Source organism: Macaca fascicularis, chromosome 10 (genome assembly GCF_037993035.2).
Source record: "Macaca fascicularis isolate 582-1 chromosome 10, T2T-MFA8v1.1".
NCBI classification, from domain to species: domain Eukaryota; kingdom Metazoa; phylum Chordata; class Mammalia; order Primates; family Cercopithecidae; genus Macaca; species Macaca fascicularis.
This window is the reverse complement of record NC_088384.1, coordinates 92,889,481-92,906,801: the sequence shown is the minus strand read 5'-3', so window position 1 is coordinate 92,906,801 and position 17,321 is coordinate 92,889,481. Positions and strand designations below refer to the sequence as shown.

The window sequence follows — 17,321 nt, the reverse complement described above, 5'->3', positions numbered from 1 at the left end:
AAAAAAAAAAAAGCGGCCAGGCACGGTGGCTTACGCCTGTAATCCTACCACTTCGGGAGGCCAAGGCAGGTGGATTGCTTGAGCTCAGGAGTTCGAGACCAGCCTGGGCAGCAAAGTGAAACCCCATCTCTACTAAAAAATATAAAAAATTAGCTGGGCGTGGCAGCATACACCTATAGTCCCAGCTACTCGGGAGGCTGAGGCAGGAGAATTGCTTGAAGCTGGGAGGCGGAGATTGCAATGAGCTGAGAATGCGCCACTGCACTCCAGCCTGGGTGACAGAGCAAGACTCCCATCTTTTTTTTTTTTTTTTTTTTTTTTAAAAAAAAAAGGCCAGGCATGGTGGCTCACACCTGTAATCCCAGAACTTTGGGAGGCCGAGGTGGGTGGATCACTTGAGGTCAGGAGTTTGAGACCAGCCTGGCCAACATGGTGAAACCCCGTGTCTACTTAAAATACAAAAATTATCCGAGTGTAGTGATGAGCGCCTGTAATCCCAGCTACTTGGGAGGCTGAGGCAGGATAATTGCTTGAACCTGGGAGGTGGAGGTTGCGGTGAGCCAAGGCCATGCCATTACACTCCAGCCTGGGCAGCAGAGCGAAACTCCATCTGAGAAAAAAAAAAAAAAGCCAGGCATGGTGGTGCTGCGTGCCTGTGGTCCCAGCTGCTTGGGAGACTGAGGAGGGAAGATCCCTAAAGCCCTGAGGTTGAGGCTGCAGTAAGCCATGATTGTGCCGCTGCACTCCAGCCGGGGCAACAGAGCGAGAGACCTTGTCTCCAAAAAGAAAAAATATATTTATTTCTTTTTTTGTAATTTTTTTTTTTTTTTTTTTTGGAGACAGTCTCACACATTCTGTCACCCAGGCTAGAGTGCAGTGGTACGAGCAACCTCCACCTCCTGGGTTCAAGCGATTATCCTGCTTCAGCCTCCCAAGTAGCTGGAACTGAAAGCCTGAGCCACCGCGCCCGGCTAAGTTTTGTGGTTTTTGTAGAGACGGGGTTTCACCATGTTGGCCAGGCTGGTCTCGAACTCCTGACCACAGGTGATCCACCCGCCTCAGCCTCCCAAAGTGATGGGATTACAAGCATGAGCCACTGTGCCTGGCCTATTTTTGTAACTTTTGAAAAACTGTTAAGTTTGGCCTGGCGCAGTAGCTCACGCCTGTGATCCCATCACTTTGGGAGGCTGAGGTGGGTGGATCACCTGAGGTCAGGAGTTTGAGACCAGCCTGGCCACCTTGGTGAAACCCCATCTCTACTAAAAATAAAAAAAATAGCCAAGCATGGTGGCAGGCGCCTGTAATCCCAGCTACTTGGGAGGCTGAGGCACGAGAATCTCTTGAACCTAGGAGGCAGAAGTTGCAGTGAGCCAAGATCGCACCACTGTACCCCAACCTGGGCAACAGGGCAAAACTCCATCTCCAAAAGAAAACCCCCAAAACTATTAAGTTTAATATTTATACTTAGTATACTGTAAGAGTATAGCTCACTGAATTCTCATAAACTGAACACGGCCATTACAATAGTCTGGGTTCTCTAGAGAAACAGAACCAAGAGGATAGAGAGAGAATAGAGGGCAAGGAGAGAGAGAAAGAGATTGATTGATTGATTATAATGAAATGGCTCATGTGATTCTGGAGTCTGGCAAGTCCCAAGATTTCAGGGTGAATCAGCAAGTGGAGACCCAAGAGAGCCAATGGTTTAGTCCAAAGACCTGGAACCAAGAAAGCTGGTCGTTTAGTTTCACTCCAAAGGCCAACAGCCCAGTGACCTAGAAAGAGCAGATGTTTTACTTCAAGTCTGAAGGCAGGGCCTCACAGTGGCTCACACCTATAATCCCAGCACTTTGGAAGGCCGAAAGAGGTGGATTGCTTGAGACCAGGAGTTTGAGACCAGCCTTGCCAACATAGCAAAACCCTGTCTCTACTAAAAAAATACAAAAATTAGCTGGGCATGGTGGTGTGTGCTTATAGTCCCAGCCACTTGGGAGATTGAGGCATGAGAATTGCTTGAATCCAGGAGGCAGTGAGCCAATATCGCACCACTGCACTCCAGCCTGAGCAAGAGAGTGAGACTCTGTCTTAAATAAATAAGTAATAAAGTCTGAAGGCAGGAAAAAAGCAAGTATCTCAGTCTGAAGGCTGTCAGGCAGGAAGAATTCTCTTACTTGAGGGAGAGTAAGCCCTCTTGTTCCGTTCAAGCCTTTAACTGACTGGATGGGGTTCATGTTAAGGAGAATTTACTTTTTTTTGAGACGGAACCTCACTCTGTCATCCAGGTTGGAATGCAGTGGCGTGATCTTGGCTCACTGCAACCTCTGCCTCCCAGGCTCAAGCGATTCTCGTACCTCAGGCTCCCAAGTAGCTGGGATTACAGGCACACACCACCATGCCTGGCTAATTTTTTATTTTTAGTAGAGATAGGGTTTTACCATGTTGGCCAGGCTGGTCTTAAACTCCTGATCTCAAGTGATCTGCCCACCTCAGCCTCCCAAAGTGGTGGGATTACAGAGGTGAGCCACTGCGCCTGGCTGAGAATTTCGATGTTAATCTCATCTCAAAACACTCACAGAAACACCCAGAACAATGTTTTACGTAATATCTCGGCACCCAGTCATGTTGATATATAAAAGTAACCATCACTTCCACATAACCAGTACCACATCAAGAAACAACAGCACAAAGCTGGCTGGATTTTGAATGTTGATTTTAAAGTTGATCCAAATATTGTCCAGTATGTAAAATGTGCATGCTACCCATTGACCCAGTAGTTCTTTTAGGAATGTAGCCTGTGGAAATATTCACAAACATGGATAAAGAAAAATAAAAAGAGGCTGGGCTCACGCCTGTAATCCCAAGGCTTTAGGAGGCCGAGGCAGGCAGATCACCTGAGGTTGGGAGTTTGAGACCAGCCTGACCAACACCGAGAAACCCCATTTCTACTAAAAATACAAAATTAGCCGGGCATGGTGGCGCATGCCTGTAATCCCAGCTACTTGGGAGGCTGAGGCAGGAGAATCACTTAAACCCGGGAGGCGGAGGTTGCGATGAGCTGAGATTGTGCCATTGCACTCCAGCCTGGGCAACAAGAACGAAACTCCATCTCAAAAATAAATAAATAAATAAATAGAAAAATAAAAAGAGAGAGAGGGGAGGAAATCAAAGCTCAAGAGAGGTTAAGTAACTCTGCCAAGGTCACACAGCTAGTAATTGGCAAAGCTGGGATTTTAACCAAGCAGCTTGGCTCTATCGCAGCACTTTTATTTTATTTATTATTTATTTATTTATTTATTTATTTATTTATTTATTTTTATTTTTTTTTTTTTGAGACGGAGTCTCGCTCTGTAGCCCACGCTGGAGTGCAGTGGCCGGATCTCAGCTCGCTGAAAGCTCCGCCTCCCGGGTTCACGCCATTCTCCGGCCTCAGCCTCCCGAGTAGCTGGGACTACAGGCGCTGCCACCTCGCCCGGCTATTTTTTGTATTTCTTAGTAGAGACGGGGTTTCACCGTGTTAGCCAGGATGGTCTCGATCTCCTGACCTCGTGATCCGCCCATCTCGGCCTCCCAAAGTGCTGGGATTACAGGCTTGAGCCACCGCGCCCGGCCTTATTTATTTATTTTTGAGACAGAGTCTCACTCTGTTGCCCAGGCTGGAGTGCAGTGGCACAATCTCGGCTCACTGCAAGCTCTGCCTCCCGGGTTCACGCCATTCTCCTGCCTCAGCCTCCCGAGTAGCTGGGACTACAGGCGCCCACCACTACGTCCGGCTAATTTTTTGTATTTTTAGTAGAGACGGGGTTTCACTGTGTTAGCCAGGCTGGTCTCAATCTCCTGACCTCGTGATCTGCCTGCCTCGGCCTCCCAAAATGCTGGGATTACAGGCGTGAGCCACCACGCCCAGGCCTTTTTATTTTTTGAAAAGATGGGGTGTCACTCTGTTGCCCAAGCCAGAGTCCAGTGGCACAATCATAGCTCACTGCTGCCTTGAATTCCTGGGCTCAAAGGATCCTCCTGTCTCAGCCTCCCACATGGCCTAGCCCAGCAGCACTTTTTTTTTTTTTTTTTGAGATGGTGTCTCACTCTCTGCCCCAGGCTGGAGTGCAGTGATGTGGATCTCAGCTCACTGCAACCTCCACCTCCTGGGTTCAAGCAATTCTCCTGCCTCAGTCTTTGAGTAGCTGGGACTACAGGTGCGTGCCACCATGCCCAGCTAATTTTTGTATTTTGAGTTGAGATGGGGTTTCACCATGTTTGCCAGCCTGGTCTCAAACTCCTGACCTCAGGTGATCCACCTGCCTTAGCCTCCCAAAGTGCTGGCATTACAGGTGTGAGCCACCATACCCAGCTGCCCAGCAGCACTTTTTTTTGTTGTTTTTTTGTTTTTTTTTTTGAGATGGAGTCTCTCTGTTTCACCCAGGCTGGAGTACAGTGGTGCAATCTCAGCTCACTGCAGTCTCCACCCCTCCTGGGTTCAAGCGATTCTCCTGCCTCAGCCTCCTGAGTAGCTGGGACTATAGGTTCACGCCACCACGCCCAGCTAATTTTTAGTAGAGATGGGGTTTCACCGTGTTGGCCAGGATGGTCTCGATCTCCTGACCTCGTGATCTACCCGCCTCAGCCTCCCAAAGTGCTGGGATTACAGGCGTGAGCCACCACGCCCAGCAGCAGCACTTTTGATCATTATTTCTGTTTATTGATAATAGTAAAAAATTAGAAACTACCCAAATGTACATCAAAAGTGAATTTGGGCCAGGCACAGTGGCTCACGCCTGCAATCCCACCACTTTGGGAGGCTGAGGTGGGCAGATCACTAGAGGTTAGGGGTTTGAGACCAGCCTGACCAACATGCTGAAGTCCCATCTCTACTAAAAATACAAAAATTAGCTAGACGTGGTGGCACACGCTTGTAATCTCAGCTACTTGGGAGGCTGAGGTGCAAGAATCACTTGAACCCGGGAGGTGGAGGTTGTAGTGAGTCAAGATTGTGCCACTGCGTTCCAGCCTGGGCAACAGAGCAAGATTCTGTCCAAAAAATAAAAAAATTTAAAAAGTGAATTGGGTACATAAATCAGTTATTTCTATCTGGTGAAATGGTATAGAGACACTAAAAAAGAAGGAGATCGGACAGGCATGGTGGCTCATGCCTTTGGGAGCCTTGAGCACCCAAAGGTGCTAATTCCAGCAGTTTGCGAGGCTGAGGCAGGAGGATCGTTTGAGCCCAGGAGTTCAAGACCAGCCTGAGCAACATAGTGAGACCCTGTCTCAAACGAAAAAAAAGTGATAAAAAGGAAGGAAATCTAGACATACCTAGTGACAGAAAAGTGTTCATGTTTTACAGTTGCAAAATAAGTTGTCATTTTGGTAAATGTATGTTGAGAATCTCTTTGGTGTACAGGACCATGGACAGTGTCCACTGTCCTCTCTGTATAGCCTAGAATATATTACAATGAATATCCATTACTGCTCTAATGGGAGAAGAACAATAGAAAGAAAAAATTGGTCCAGTGAGGAGCTTCAGCCCTTGGGAACTGGTTTATGGCTGAGTCTCAGTTCCTTGCCTGGCTCATCACCCAGCGCACGGTGGCCCATATCTCCTGGCTCCTCTTGACTTCCTGCCTCCCTCTTCCTAGGATGCTGTTTGTGACTGTAGCACCCAGTCTCTCACCTCCTGCTTCGCCCGTTCGTCCCGCTCTGCCATCCGCCACTCTCCTTCCAAGTGCAGGCTGCACCCTTCAGAGTCCAGCTGGGGTGGGGAGGAGAGGGCACTCCCCCCCAGCGAGTGACCGAGCAGCCAAATTCCCCGCCTCAACCAGCCAAGCCCCTGGATAGCAGAAGGGAACCAGCAGAGACGAGACGAGGTGAGGCGAGGAGCTGTGTCCTCAGCATTGCCTGGCCCTGGAGGGACAGCAGCGATGGCACTGCCAGAATGCAGCTTTCACATCAAGGTAAAGCCGGGTCTCCTGCTGGCCCCTGGGTGGTTAGCTCCGACTTCCCAGGGGAAGGCAGTGAGTGGGAGAGAGACCAAAACTGGGCTTCCCAAGCATCCACTGAGAGATCCGTCAAGAGCCGATCCCTGGGTTCTAAGAGAGAGCCTTGCCTGGTTCTGCCCATGCCTCCCTCTTGGAAGAGCCCAAGAAGGATACATGTCTGGCCATGCCTTTGGGGAAAAGGAGTCAGAGAGATGTTTCCTGCTGACCATCCACCCCTTCATTCAGGAGGAGACACTGCTGAGAAGAACAGGCTTTGCTCTAGGGCTCCATGTTGGGTTCCTGGTGGAGCACTGCTGGGCATCATCACCATCACCTCCTTCTCTCCACCACCTCCTCCTCCCAGGCCCACTGCTCTAGATTGCTGGGACACTAGGGGGCATGATAGGGCAGTAGCCAGGGCCAAGTATCTGCTTGGAGTCCTGGAGCCCTGGATCTCCCTGCCCATAGCCTGGCTGCAGCAAGAGCTGGGAGGCAAAGTGGAAATCTGCAGGGCTCAGGGTTGGGGAGTGATTGCAATTGCCTTCCTTGCCAAAGTGACTTGGGACCCCAATGTTCCCAGCAGACCCTTTGAGGATAGAAATAGGTAGAGTCAGTCTCAAGACCTGGTGCATAGATAAATGCCTGAATACACTGCCTTGATCTTGATCTCAGAGGCCTCTCCCTGGCACCCTAAGAGGGGGTAGGCACTACATCTCCACTGTGTTTACATCCTGCAGCTGGTAGGGGGGCAAAGATATTCCCAGTAAGAGACTCTTGGTTGGCCAGGTCAGGCCCAGGAGAACACCGAGAGGCCAGAGCCCAGGACACAGCAATAGACTGGGGCCTGGAAACATATATCTTGCCTAGATTGTTTATTTGAATTTTTCATACTATAAATATTTAAGGTGATTTACTTTATTTTAATAATTTAATTTACCCCAAAGTCCTTAAGGTAATTTATTGGAGGTTGAAACATGCATTCTTGCCACTGGGACAACATGGGGCTTCTAATGGCATGGACAGCCACGGGGTCCCCCAGGTGGACAAGGCAGCTTGGCAGCCAGGTTTGGAGACCTGGTCTCCTGGTCAGTTTTGGAGGGCCCCTCAACAGAGCTGGAGCCCTGTACCCCAACACTGCTGGCCATGTGGCCTCAGAACACTACTTATTACTCAATGCCTGGTACTTGGCCAACCCCAGCTGTCAGTCTGTAAATACTCACTGACAAGGTGGAGGGCTGAACAGCCATCACCACTCCCCAGACATTCTCCTTGTCTGTCTCATTTCCCTCCCTCCCTCTGACACCTTTCTTCATGAGTTGAATGTGGATTACTAAGGCTCTATCAAGAGCGTGGAGATCCTTCCAAGTTTCCCAAATGAGAACTCGCAGGAAAACAGGACTGAACTTTGATAATGTTGTTTATCGCAGCTTTGCACATGAACCTGAGTGTCTCCCAGCCTGCCTCGGTTCTCACCAGCCTGCCAGCCTTTTCACCAGCCTCTCTCCTTAGCCTTATGGCCTTTCACGGCTCTTCTCCCTGCCCCAGCTCTGCTGCCTGCCCTTTCTCACGTCCTCCGTGAGCTGCCTGAGCTATTGGTTGGATTTCAACGTGGCTCATTGCAGCATGTGGGGGAGTGCCTCCCATGGCCTCCCCTTGGTGCCGGTGAACCCCTTTTGGTTGCACACATGCTCCCCCGACACACATAGACATGCAGCCTTCCTGTAACTGACTGGGGACCCAGAGTGGAAACACCAGGATGGATCAGCTTGTCTGCAGAATTGCCCATCAGGAAGACCAAAAGCCAGTAGCTTTGCTGATTTGCCCCCAGGACTCTGGAGGCGCCCATGCACTCCCACCTCCACCTGCCAGTTCCCAGACCCATCCATTCGGGATCACCTGGACCAGTTACCCCAAGTCCTGCATCTCCCTTCCCTGCAGGCTGAACACCAGGGTCATGCCAGTCCCGCCAGCCACTTCCTCCATGCCCCAGTGACTTGTGTGGGCAGAGCAGGCAGCCAGTGGAGCTGTGGGCCAGTTCCACTCTGGGATGCTGCTGCTCTCACCCATGAGGTCAGGGGGGCCCGCCAAGGTTATCTCCAGGTGAGGGGATTCACATCAGGCCACATGTCACCAGAGGCCTTCTGCCACCTCCCAGAGCGACAGAGAGCCAGGGAGGCTGCGTACCCAGCCTCGGGGAGAAATCCCCGTGGGACATGAGCCCCAAGACCTACGGACCACTCAGCCTTACCATCATACTATCCAAGATTGTCCTTGCCATCTTCGTTGTCTCAGCCAGACCTTGGTTTTCCGTAAAGCCCCAGTTTCTACTTCCTGCATGCCACTGTGCAAGGCCACTCATCACTGTTCCTGCAGAAGCCTCCGGACGTGGGGCTGGATGGGGTTGAAAACGTTACATGTAAATATTGGTTTGGTTCGATTTTTAGCATTTTACTTGGTAACTGGTTGTGTTTTCTTTTTTGGGGTGGGGGGATTGGTTTGTAAAAACTCTCTACTCTTTTAGAATGTAATTTCTAAGTTTGTTTCTTTCTTCAAATGCCTTTTAAGTCTTGGTAACATTCCCAAAGCAGAAAACTGCCTGACCCACAGTGGGGATTCCCTGGAGAATCGGGGTCCCAAGAAGGAATGCTGCCCTTCTCGAACCCTTTCTCCCCCCTTCCTCCTGCCTCTCTGCCTTTTACTGCTAGCCCCTTCCTCCTCCTCCTTTATCCTTCTTTCTCCTTTCCCCATCTCCACTCTCTCTTCAACCAAAGTCCCAAGGAACCCTCGGGTCCCAATCCCCCATAGACCACTTGGCTTGGGTCCATGGGGTTGGCACCAGTTGGTTGGGGGAAATGGGGGACCAGTTGGCATGATTGGTCCTAAACTGGGAAACCTCATGTTTCATATGTCTGACCTCTTTCCAGAGCCAAATCAGTCCCTTTCGGAATGATGACTTCATTGGAATGCAAATCAAGTCATTTCGGTGCATCAGTGGCTCTTAGACCTGCATGCACGAGACATCAGAATCCAATTCCCTGACCCTGTGCCAGCCCTTTCCCCCAGTTTATTTCCCACCAAAGGCTGACCTTAAGAGGTCTTGCTTTCTATGAACTCAAGATGGAGCCCACCTGTAGGCATCCCCAGGGGCACTGTTCTACAAGTTGGCTTCCGATGTGACAAGGCCAAGGGCTCAAAGACCTGACCCTCTTACACCCTGTGCTGACATGGTTCCATCACATCCACCCACATGCACTTTTATGGTTTCATCACCCAGCCTCTTCTCCTCTGGCCCACCCAGCGTCCAGGCTCTTTCTCCCTCTCCCCTCCTATCTAGAATGTCCCCTGCTTCTAGCCTCACCAGACCCCCCAAGCTCCCACTACTTCTTCCTTAATAATAGTAATAATAATTGTCATCATCATCCCCTACACATCCCACCTAAAGCACTTTACTATTTAGAAAACGTGTCCCCTGGCTGGGCACGGTGGCTCACTCCTGTAATCCCAGCTCTTTGGGAGACTGAGGTAGGCGGATCACTTGAGGTCAGGAGTTCAAGGCCAGCCTGGCCAACGTATTGAAACCCTGTCTCTACTAAAAATACAAAAAATGAGCTGAGTGTGGTGGTGCACACCTGTAATCCCAGTTACTCGGGAGGCTGAGGTGGGAGAATCGCTCGAGTCCAGGAGACAGAGGTTGTGGGAGCAGAGATCGCGCCACTGCACTCCAGCCTGGATGACAGAGTGAGACCCTGTCTCAAAAAAGAAATCGTTTCCCACCCCACATCTCCTTCAGACCTCTCAGGGACAACTCGTGGAGGCAGCCTTGGTAGGACATGGGTTAGTGCACCCATTTTGCAGATGAGGAAACTGAGGCACAGTTCTCATCCCAGAGCACAAGAAGTCACACTGAGTTTAGATGAGAACTTGAGGCCAACTCTGTCCTGTTTGCTGTGCAAATCCACTGCCCTACTGGGGGCTTTTTGTGGGTCCAGAATACCCAGAATATGCTGCTGGCCAACCCAGGCATAAAACAAGTCCATTCCAGATCACTGAGCCTGTGTATGCCAGAGGGTGATCTGAGGTCCCCATTCAGCAGAATTCTCTGAGGGCATGTTCAGAATGCAGATTCCTGGACCCCACCTTGAATCTGCATGCTTAACAAACTCTCCTGGGGTTGGGGGGTGGGCGCAGCGGTCACACCTGTAATCCCAGCACTTTCGGAGGCCGAGGTGGGTGATCACTTGAGCTCAGGAGTTCGAGACCAGCCTGGCCAACCTGGTGAAACCCCGTCTCTACTAAAAATACAAAAATTAGCCAAGTGTGGTAGCACATGCCTGTAATCCCAGCTATTCAGGAGACTGAGGCAGGAGAATCACTCGAACCCCGGGGGGAGCAGAGGTTGCAGTGAGCCAAGATTGTGCCAATGTATTCTAGCCTGAGCAACAGAACGAGTCTTGTCTCAAAAAACAAAACAAAAACCGCCCTCCCAGAGGGATCCTGGGCACTATTGGCCACACCATTGGTGTTCTTGGCCCTGATCATTAGGCTATCTTTCTTAAGTTTTTTTAAATTTAGTTTTTATTTTATTTATTTATTTATTATTTATTATTATTATTACTATTATTATTATTTTAGAGACGGGGGGTCTCCCTATGTTGCCCAGGCTGGTTTCAAACTCCTGGGCTCAAGTGATCTGCCCTTCTTAGCCTCCCAAAGTGCTGGGGTTCCAGGCATCAGCCACCGTGCCAGGTCATCTTCCTTTTTCTTTTTTTTTTTTTGAGACAGAGTCTTGCTCTGTCGCTCAGGCTGGAGTACAGTGGCGCCATCTCGGCTCACTGCAGCCTCCACCTCCCTGGTTCAAGCAATTCTCCTGCTTCAGCCTCCCAAGTAACTGGTATTACAGGTGCGTGCCACCATGCCTGACTAATTTTTGTACTTTTAGTAGAGACAGGGTTTCACCATGTTGGCCAGGCTGGTCTTGAACTCCTGACTTCATGTGATCCACCCACCTTGGCCTCCCAAAGTACTGGGATTATAGGCATGAGCCACCACGTCCAGCCTTATCTTTCTTTTAACCAAGAAACATGATGCCGTATCTTAAAAAGAGCACTAAGCCCTGAGCAGGGACTTAAGGGATCGAGTCCCCAACCAAACTGATTTTATTACTCAAAAAGGATTTTCAAAAAGGATCAGAGGCTATTTACAATATTAGTCAGAGGGGTTCAATAAAATAAAAATAGGAAGTAAAAAAAAAAAGACAAATTATTATCTAAATCTAACTGGTGTAATTCCCATAATCATGCAATTAAATTTTACTCTTGAGTTTCCTGGCAGCCATGGTAAAAAGAGAAATACATCAGGATTTATAATTTTCATCATCCAATTATGGGAAGCAAGCATGTTTGCCCCAGGAGATGAACTCTTCTACTAATTTATAGCATGTATCCTTTCATCTAGGGCCACTGAGCCAGTTGGTGAGTCAACAGGTGAACCTAAGATGCAAGGATGTTTTCCAGGTGACTATTTAAAAAGTAAAAAATCCACCAACGTGAATGACCTTGGCAAGATCATGTGGCTAGTCTATACCTCAGTTTCCCCGTCTATAAAGTGAGGATAACGTCCCACCCCATGTCACTGTGGTGAGGACCAACTGCAACACTGTGCCTGCGAGTCCCCTTGGAAAAGTGTCAGGTTCTACACAAATGGAGAGTGGTCTGACCACACTCAGTGTCCCCAGCCCAGCCTTTCAGTGCCCTGGCCCTGGGGTGGGGGACAATACCCTCCTTACCCCATTCACTAGTCTTCATGAATAGCAAGGAGGCCATAACATAATTTGGTCTAAACCCCTTCCTTTTTAAAAAAATTATGGCAAAATATGCATAACATTAAATTTTCCATTTTAAAGATTTCTAAGTGGCTTGAAGTACATTCACAACGTGTAACCGCCACCTCCAGAACTTTTTCATCACCCCAAACTGAAACTCTGTACCCACTAAACAATAACTCCCCATTCCCCCTGTCCCCAGCCCCTGGTAACCTCTATTCTACTTTTTTTTTTTTCCTCTGTGGATTAGCCTATTCTAGGTATCTCTTTTAAGTAGAATCATACGGTATTTGTCCTTTTGTGTCCAGCGCCCTCATTTTTTGAGATAAGGAATCAGGTCCAGAGAAGGCAGTGGCTCACCCAAGGTCACACAGCAAACCACAGGCAGAGCCAAGACCAGAACCCAGGTTTCCTGACTCCCAACAGGTCTTGCATCCCCAGTAGTGAATGAGACACTGCTTCGACTTTCTGTAATCTTGGTTTAGCCCCTTCCTCTCTCTGGGCTCAGTCTGTTTCCTACCACTCACCCATTCTTTCTTTATCATCTCCCTCCAAAGTCTCTTGTCCTCCTGCCTCCTTTTCTCCTTGGCTGGTTCCTACCAGCAGATGGAGTGGCCCTGGCCCATGCCAGATTTTCTTCTTCTGGGTCTGGGGCTCACTGTAGAATTCAGCCCTCAGTCCTCCCAGGATGTTCTTCCCAGCACTGCTCCCTCCTGCGGATTTTCCTGTAACCTCAGTAACTCGCTTCCCATCCCCCTGCTTCCTACCAGGGAAGCCTTCCTGTCGCGTCTGTGGTTTCCCAGCTCTGATATTTGCTCTCAAATGTGGTGGTGTCCTGGTTCTGTGTTTATTTATTTTGTGTTTTCTCACACCAAAAAAAAAAAAAAAAAAAAAAAAGCCTCTTCCTCCAATGCATCAGGAGGCACCAGCCCTGCCAGGCCTTCTCATTGGGCTCACCCCTCCCCAGCAACCCCTGCGTCCCACCCTTGAGCCATGCTGTCTTCTCTGTAAGCAGCCTGCCAGCAGCAGCCCCAGCACTTTGCAGTGGGCATGTGTGTGGTGGTGGGTGGGGGGCTTGGATCCCTCCTTTTTCCTCCTCTGCCCTGCCCAGTCCCAGATGGCCTTGGTTGTAAAGCAGGTGCTGCCTGACAGGTTCTTCTCTCCCTGTCCCTGGTCATCGATCCATCTCTTTGTCCATTCAGTATCCAACCATCCTCTCCATTCTCCTCTGGACCTCACCACTCTCAGAGCTGCTTGTCCTGGCAGAATCTACAGTTCACCCCGACTCTACCCCTTACCCCTCCCAACCCAACAGTATTTGCAGTTTGCAAAATCCACAGACCCAAGGTCCTAAGGGGAGTGAGGACATGATGCTGGGCCCATGTCTCCTGCTCAGGGCTTCTCTCCACCGCCAGCCCTGCCGCTCCTTCCTCACCCTCCTTGGAGCCTCCTCTGCTGCTTGTCTATCCCAATGGCCCTGCTCCCCTCCCTTCTTGCCCTTCACCAGCTTTCTGGACACCATGCCCTGAGGAAGGGACCTTTAGTTTTCTCTAAACATCTTTGAAGGGCTGAAGCAGTCAGGGCCGGCTGCCTTGTCACTCTTTATTTGGAAGCTACTCAAACCATTCCCAAGAAGAGGGGCCTCAGCTGGCAATCTGGAAACCTGGCCCAGGTCTGGGCAGGTGTCTCCACTTCTCCCACCCTCCCAGTCTTGTGATCCTGTGATGAGCACCAGGATGGTCCTGTGGGCCCTAGAGCACCCCTCCTGCTGTAGGGTTTTGCAGCCCATCCATTCTCTACTGGGCCCTGGTATCCTGGCTTCTCTCAGCTCTGCCGCTGATCTCTGTGCCTTAGTTTACTTCTCTGCACGGGGGACTCACCCCAAGACCATTTCCAGCAGCTTCCCAGGTGATGTCATGCCCCAAGGCTGGGCTTTGCCAGCTGTGACCCAGCTCCTTAGTGCTGCCCAGGAGGCACCAGGTTGCTGAGAATGAGGTGACTGCGGGCACCATTCTCAGCCAGTGGTTCTTGTATTGCATTCCAGCAGCAGGGATATCACCTGGGAACTTGATAGAAGTGCAAATTATTGGCCCCACCCAAGACTCACTGAATTAGAGCTTATGGAGTGGGGCCTTACAAGCTGGGATTTTAAGAAGCCCTCCAGATGATTCTGACATGCATAAGAATATGCCAACTGCTGATCTGGGCTAGCCATTAGTATAGCCTGGGGAGGGACTGGGACTGGCTAGGCCAAGAACAGGTGGAAAACACCAGCCTCATCTGGACTCCTGAGATTGGGAATCACCGCCAACAAAAACCAACCCTATAGTCGCTCCTCTCGGAAGAGGAAGAGAAGTTGGAGGGCCTGGAGAAAGCATTCATCGTTTCTTTCCCTGCTTCTGCACTTGTCTCGGTTTTACAAAAGGCTGTGTGGATGGTGCCAGCCAGGGAGGGTGTGGGAGTCCTGGGGAGGCAGGAGGCAGAAGACCCTGACTGTTTATCCCTTGGGAACCTCACCATAGGCCAGATAGCCCCTCTTCAAATGGAAAGAAATCTTAACTCCACAAGGAAAGAAGCTGAAATCCCCAGTTCCTCCTCCTCCCAACCCCAGGGATACCTTGTAGACAGTGCCAAAAAACAGCTCCAACCCCCAGCAGCTGGGAAGAGAGCCAGAAGCTGCCCTTCCTCCTCATCCTGGCCCCTCCCCAGCCCCCGCCAATACTGTGAACCCCCTTCCCACTCAGCCTGGTTTCCTGGTGAGGGTCCTGCAGTCGTGGGCCCTGGGGGACCCCCCAGGGCAAGGCCCATGGGAGGGAAGGGACCAAGGGCATCCTTGGGCCAACTGTCCACCTCTCTTGTCCACTGTTCTCTCCTTTCCACTTCTGTCTTCAAAAGGCTCCTTCCCAGGATGGATCGGGTGCTAGGACAACTGCAGTCCAATCCACCAGCTCTCCCTGCCCCTGTGTCTTATTTCAGACATGAGAATAACTGTACAGTGTAAACTTATAAAGCGTTTTTAATGGTTGTAGATTGGAAATAAAGTATGTCATATGAACAGTTGCTGTGGACTTGGCCTCCTCTCTGATTTTTCTAATGAAGTGGGTGGGGGCCCCAGCAGATTTGAAACCTAACTTTTCCCCACTCCCAGCTGCCTGGGAAGTGGGGAGCCCAGGGAGTGCCACAGCCACTGGCTGGTTTGAAGGCACGTGGGAGGGGCCACCAGGTGTTCTGGCTGCTGCCTGCTGATACTTCGTTTCCCACACAGTGTGATGTGAACACTGAGAAACAAATGCAGTCTTCAAAAAGAAGAAAAATAGAATTGAACCACAAAGGACTTTAACAATTTTATGCAAAAAAAAGATACTTTTAGATGTGTGTCAATTGTCTATTGAAATGTAATTAATTATTCCGAAACATTTCTTATACCCCACAGATGCTATGGGTCAGGAATTTGGGAGCTGGGTAGTTCTGATTCAAGGTCTCAGGAGGTTGCAGTCAGTTGTCAGTCAGGCTACAGTCATTTGAATGCCTGATGGACTGATGGACTGGAAGATCCATTTGCATAGTAGCTACTTCTCATGGCTGGCAAGACAGTGCTGGCTGGCTGCAGGAGGCCTCAGTTCCTCACCATGTGGACCTCTGTAGGACTGCTTGCGTGCCTTCACAACATGGCGGCTAGCTTCCCCCACAGCATGTCATCTGTGAGAGAGCAGGGAGGAAGTCATGATGTCTTTTATAGCTAACCCTTGAAAGTCACAGACTAGGCCGGGCGCAGTGGCTCACGCCTGTAATCCCAGCACTTTGGGAGGCCGAGGCGGGTGGATCACCTGAGGTCGGGAGTTCGAGACCAGCCTGACCGACATGGAGAAACCCCGTCTCTACTAAAAATACAAAATTAGCTGGCTGTGGTGGTGCATGCCTATAATCCCAGCTACTTGGGAGGCTGAGGCAGGATAATCTCTTGAACCTGGGAGGCAGAGGTTGCTATGAACCAAGATCGCACCATTGTACTCTAGCCTGGGCAACAAGAGCAAAACTCCGTCTCAAAAAAAAAAAAAAGTCACAGACTATAATGTCTGCAGTATCTAATTGGTTATATAGACCAGCATTCTTCAGCATGGGAGGGGACTACACAATGGCATGAACACCAGGAAGCAGGGATCATTGGGGGCCATCTTAGAAGCTGACTACATGATACTTTCATGTATCTCTTTTATGAGGGGCTAACAACAGCCAGGCATGTGCTGGGTATTGAGGATACAATGGATGGGCCTGGAAGATATGAAATAAAATGTCAATGGCAGGGGGAGCCCAGGGTGCTCAGCCAGCCCAGAGGAAACAAGAAAGGCTTCACAGAGGAAAGGACATCTGAATGACACCTAAAATTGAGATGTTGACCAGATGAAGGCCATGGTGGTGTGTTGTAGGCAGGAGACTGAGGGGAAGTGGTTCCAGGGAGAGGGAATAGCATGTGTGAAAGCCTCGTAGAAAGAGAGCAGAGCAGAACTGGGGAACTGAAAGAAGAGGCTGGGTCAGATCACACAGTGCCTTTTTTCTTTTTCCTTATTTTTTTTGAGCTGAAGTCTTGCTCTGTTGCCCAGACTGGAGTACAGTGGCATGATCTCAGCTCACTGCAACCCCGGCCTCCCAGGTTCAAGTGATTCCCCTGCTTCGGCCTCTCAAGTAATGGGGATTACGGTGCATACCACCACGCCCAGCTAATTTTTGTGTTTTTAGTAGAGATGGGGTTTTGCTATGTTGGCCAGGCTGCTCTCTAACTCCTGATCTCAAGTGATCTGCAGGCCTTGGCCTCTCAAACTGCTGGGATTAGAGGCGTGAGCCATCACACCCAGCCCAATGACACAGTGCCCTATAGGAGAAAACAAAAAAAAAAAATGTGTGCCTGCTGTGGACAGGAGGGAGCCATGCAACAACTCAAAGCAGGGAAATGATGTAGAAGATGTATTGGGTCTGGATTCCATGAAATCATTTTCTCACGGTGCCCCAGGATGGCCAGCCCTAGCTGGGAAGGAACACTGAGTTCTCTTCCTGGGACATTGACAGAGAGGAGTTTAAGAGGCAGGCAAACATAAAAGGAACTGGGTACCTCTCAACCCCAGAAAGTGATATTCAGGGAGCCAAGGGCAAATCTCTGCTTTCAGAATGGCTGCTGCAGTCAGCAGGCTGGAACCACAGGGTGGAAATTTCAGGCAGGCAGATTTTTGTCTCCCACCAGAAAATTTTTCCAAGGGCCACAACTGCCATGGAAGGATGACCACAGTCAGCTCCAGTTGCCTCTCTCCAACCCCTCTTTTGGACTTCGTGGGCTACTTACAATTCAATATTTGGAAGTTTCCTTGTGAAAGAAAGGACTGTGCACATCCAAGGGGACATTTTGGTTGCATCATGCTGACTGCTGAGGAAGCAGCCCGCTCTCTGGAGCCTCCTAGGCCAGCATGGGATAGTGGAGCAGGCACAGGTTGGGCTCCTGGGAGCACAGAAAGGACAGTTGGTTTTCAGCCTAAGGCCAG

At 50.0% G+C, this 17,321-nt stretch overlaps 1 protein-coding gene across 2 annotated transcripts in view; it reads left to right on the top strand.

The window, feature by feature from the left end:
• The window catches only part of MTCL2 (microtubule crosslinking factor 2), a 91,348-nt gene extending 76,498 nt beyond the window's left edge, over positions 1-14,850 (top strand). Inside the window, exon 15 of one of the 2 annotated variants that reach the window (XM_005568939.5) lies at positions 5,631-14,850. In XM_005568939.5, coding sequence (XP_005568996.3) covers positions 5,631-5,783 — 153 coding nt within the window. In that variant the 3' untranslated portion in view covers positions 5,784-14,850. The remainder of the gene's footprint in view (positions 1-5,630) is intronic. The other variant, XM_065523112.2, reaches the window with a different exon arrangement.
• Positions 14,851-17,321: the final 2,471 nt, after the last annotated feature.